This window comes from Pterocles gutturalis, unplaced genomic scaffold, assembly GCF_000699245.1.
Source record: "Pterocles gutturalis isolate BGI_N339 unplaced genomic scaffold, ASM69924v1 scaffold45189, whole genome shotgun sequence".
NCBI lineage: Eukaryota > Metazoa > Chordata > Aves > Pterocliformes > Pteroclidae > Pterocles > Pterocles gutturalis.
Window position 1 is genome coordinate 13,268 of NW_010132344.1, and position 3,744 is coordinate 17,011.

Consider the following 3,744-nt stretch of genomic DNA (forward strand, 5'->3'; position numbering starts at 1 on the left):
GCTGCCAGCTCACACTTCTAAACAACAGATGTACTAACCAATCAACAAATCTGATCTACACTTGAAAGTGAAATGTGTCTTTTTCACTCACATATGTACATATATCCACAAAGGAATACACCTAAGAAGCATGATGTAACAAAAGAAATTAATATTCTGTTCAACAAATGATACAGCTAAATCCTTTCTTACTGCTTCCACCCAGCAAGCTGCAGTTTACATTCTTCACCTTATAAAATTCAGACAGCTCTTCAGCAGCAATCAAAAGGAAGGTAAGACCAGAAGCTATTTTTAGTTTCAGCCTCAAGTTAGATGTGGAAATCTGTCATTGCCTCAAGGATTTTTATGAACAGATTAGATCAGCAATTTAACTGACATTTAAAATGACAAATTATAAGATGAGAATTACTACTATTTAAAAACACACAAAGGAGCAATCATTTTCTCATCAAGAAGCCAAATATGAAGCGTAAGTTGCTATGGGACAAGTCAGCTTTATTAATTTATTCCCAGACTGCCGCAAGCATTCTCTTGAGCTTCCTAGTTCACTTCTCAAATTCCCAATCATCTCATCAGTATCCAAACAATTATCTTGGCTTAATCTTGTTCTTCTCCAAAAGACCTTTCTGTGGTTCTTCTTCCTGATGGCTTGGCCAGCAAATTGTATAATTTCTTGGTTTTTTGAAGTTCAGAGAAGAGTTATGAGGTAAATTAGGAAGAAAGAAACAGAGACATCATCAAAATAAAACTATCTCACCTTATTTCCTTCTTCTTTGACTTGAGGATTTATGAGTTTTATAAATGAATAGAACAGCTGTCGAATTCTAGAATCTCCTATAAATACAATATGTTTGTCTACGAGGCAATTTTTTGCTTCACTGTAAAACAAAACAGCAACATTCATGTTACAGGAAATTTATATTTGAGGTAAAGTCTTTAGAACATCTACAGAGCAATATAGATAATTCTAAGCATTATATCCAGCTCTAACGAATGGTAAATCTTTTTTTAAACATGCTGAATTAATAAAAAGTTTAGTGTAATTTGCACACAAATTGAAATTAACTCTCCTGCTAATGTGATTAGGCAAACAACCAAGAAGGCTTTTCTATTCTGTGGTGCTACAAACACAGTAGTTTCAAAATGGTAATATACAGCATAATTCTGAAAAAGAAAGTTCTCTTACTAGTAGGTGAAAAAAAGTGATTGGCAATTTTATTTGGGACTTTTTATTTGTGATTCTACACAAGGTCAGCATTTTCCCTTTCAGCAATCTGAGTGACATATAAAGCTATGCAGTCTCTTGCACTATCTTGTGGCTCTCCATAACAAGTATCAGTCCTACTATCACTAACATTCATTTTGTATTTATATATATATACATATGCAACTATGGTAAACACTGTAGATACACAGATAACATTCAAGGAAAAGACTTCCTTCTGATAAATGTTGCATGTCTTTGAAGGCCTAGAGAATCAGCTATAAAGTGAAAAAGAGATGACGCTGCAATTACTACAGCTGCAGTCAAACAGCAATGACTCTTCTTTCCAGGCAGATGAACAGAAGACATTAGTTTCCTTACCTGATTTTATACTTATGCATCATACAACTGTGGGGCTGCCATACTTTTTCTCCAAGAAATCTTCCACTGGACAGAAGATACTCACATGTGTCACCACCTTTAAAATGTTATATTAAGATTAGAACTCAGACCCATGAAAGTTAAAACATAGCCCCATTGCTATTAAAAAAAAATTGACAATGTTTGAAACACAGGAATTGAAACAATCGACAGCAATGAATAAATTTAACTTATTGTAAAAACATCTTACACAAGTTTCTGCAAATTGCCTTCTCACTTACTATACCACACTTCTCCGTAAATCACTCCTCTATCCACAATATGTCAGTGATCCCATTTCTACTGTCAGAAGGATGTTGTGACCTAGAACAGCATTTCTACCAAAAGAAGCCAATCCACCGTGCTAGCTATGATCCAGAATACACTAATGTGAAATTAAAGAATACAACAGTTCAATATAACAATCTTCTACACAGAATCATCATACACAGCATCTTGTCTAGAACACCAATCTCAACATGATTGAGAAAGTCTATTACATTTCCTTGATTAAGACACAGCGGTCACTTTAGAAAAGGTGAAACTACAAGCTGGGTTAATATGCAAAACAAAAAACGTCTACACAAGAATTTGTTGATCATTCTGAACTGCAACTACCTTTTCCAGTCAAGAGGTTTTACACTGATTAATCACTTTACAGGTGGTGATGTTTCAGCTCACTTTAAGTTCATATAAGTAAAATACCTCAGTTATGAAATCAGTGACATCTTCCAGCAAACTCCATGTCAGATTCTGCTGCTTTGTAAGTGATCACAACTGAACACCGTTCACTGCAAGAGAAGTCACCCTCCAACATTTTTGTCATACTTGGCATTTCAGAGCACTGACAAACAGGGAAATGGTGATGAACAAAATGGCAAGTTCCTGTACTGGCTTGTGCAGAAACAACATACAACAGCCACTACTTTAACACTTTCTGTGAAACCCTCATCTCAATAAACTCCACCAAAACTGCTTTTCTACTGCACCGAAACTTGCGCTAACCTTAAAGAACAGGGAGTTTTCTATCTAATTCTTCTTTTCAGGGCTGCTGGAAGCCACACATTATAATCAGACTTTTTGCTTCAATTATTATGAGAAAATCTGAAGCTTTATCTAGAACTGCAAATTAGATGAGATTAATAGAAAGAGATGGAAGTCGTGTGAGGTCTGAGGTCTGGAAGAATGGGCATTTACAATGCACTGCTGATGTCTATTGAGACCCAAGCTCACAGTCCTCAAAGAGCAGTACTATAGTAAAGCTTTTAAGAAAAAAGAGACAGAGCCATGATATCACTTCCCTTGTGCTTAAACAAAGGCTTCCACAAGACCACAGTTCAATCAATAAAAAAAGAAGGTTAAAAAAAAAAGTATCTCAGATAAAGACAGTCTTTCTTTGCAATATTCTGATAAGAAAATATATCCTAAGTTATGGTCCTAAGATCACAGTGAAAGCTAACTAATTCTTGTATGAACTGAATCAACTCTTTTTTTTTTTTTTTTGGTTTTGAGTTTTCTTTTTTGAGTTGGACATAGGACACTCGGGAAAATTACTTATTTCCATAATTTCACAATAGTGAGAAGACTGACATTAGTATCTACATTGAAATAATTATTCTATAAACATTTTAGACCTATAGGTGACAAAATTTGAAAAACATTAGTAACTACTTGGATGATGGAAACATATCTGTATTTCCAACAAATATGGAACTAGGATCTTTATAATCCTGCATGACCACAGATCTTTCCATATAACTCTTGCATTAGCATTGGCACTGATGTTGCTACTCTTGCTTGTGAGCTGATACTCAGCTGCTTGCTTCTTCACAACCCACCCAGAAAAACAAAAGGTAAGGTTCCCGTCTATGAAGCTGGGAAAATGTTACAAAAGCATTAAACAAAACACACATTTCAAGTAGAGCCAACACCCAAAACTCTTATCTCTCTCCTACTTCAAAACTCTAGCTCTCTCCTACTTAGAAGGCATGAAGAACATCTCAGACACACCGCAGTATCTGACAACGCAGTTGACATTGTACAAGTACAGACAATGCAGCTCAATTGCTGCTTCTTGAAAAATAATACAAAATCAGCTGGGAGGAAGGAAGAAGTGACAG

The 3,744-nt window shown here is 35.4% G+C and overlaps 1 protein-coding gene across 1 annotated transcript in view; it reads right to left on the bottom strand.

Moving 5' to 3' along the window:
- The window catches only part of LOC104467186 (CAS1 domain-containing protein 1), a gene marked incomplete at its 3' end in the record, with an annotated part of 14,002 nt that extends 12,319 nt beyond the window's left edge, over positions 1–1,683 (bottom strand). The window contains exons 1-2 of the mRNA XM_010080868.1: positions 1,586–1,683; positions 758–878 (exon numbers count right to left, since the gene is read on the bottom strand). Coding sequence (XP_010079170.1) covers positions 758–878; positions 1,586–1,608 — 144 coding nt within the window. The remainder of the gene's footprint in view (positions 1–757; positions 879–1,585) is intronic.
- Between the last annotated feature and the right edge of the window lie 2,061 nt (positions 1,684–3,744).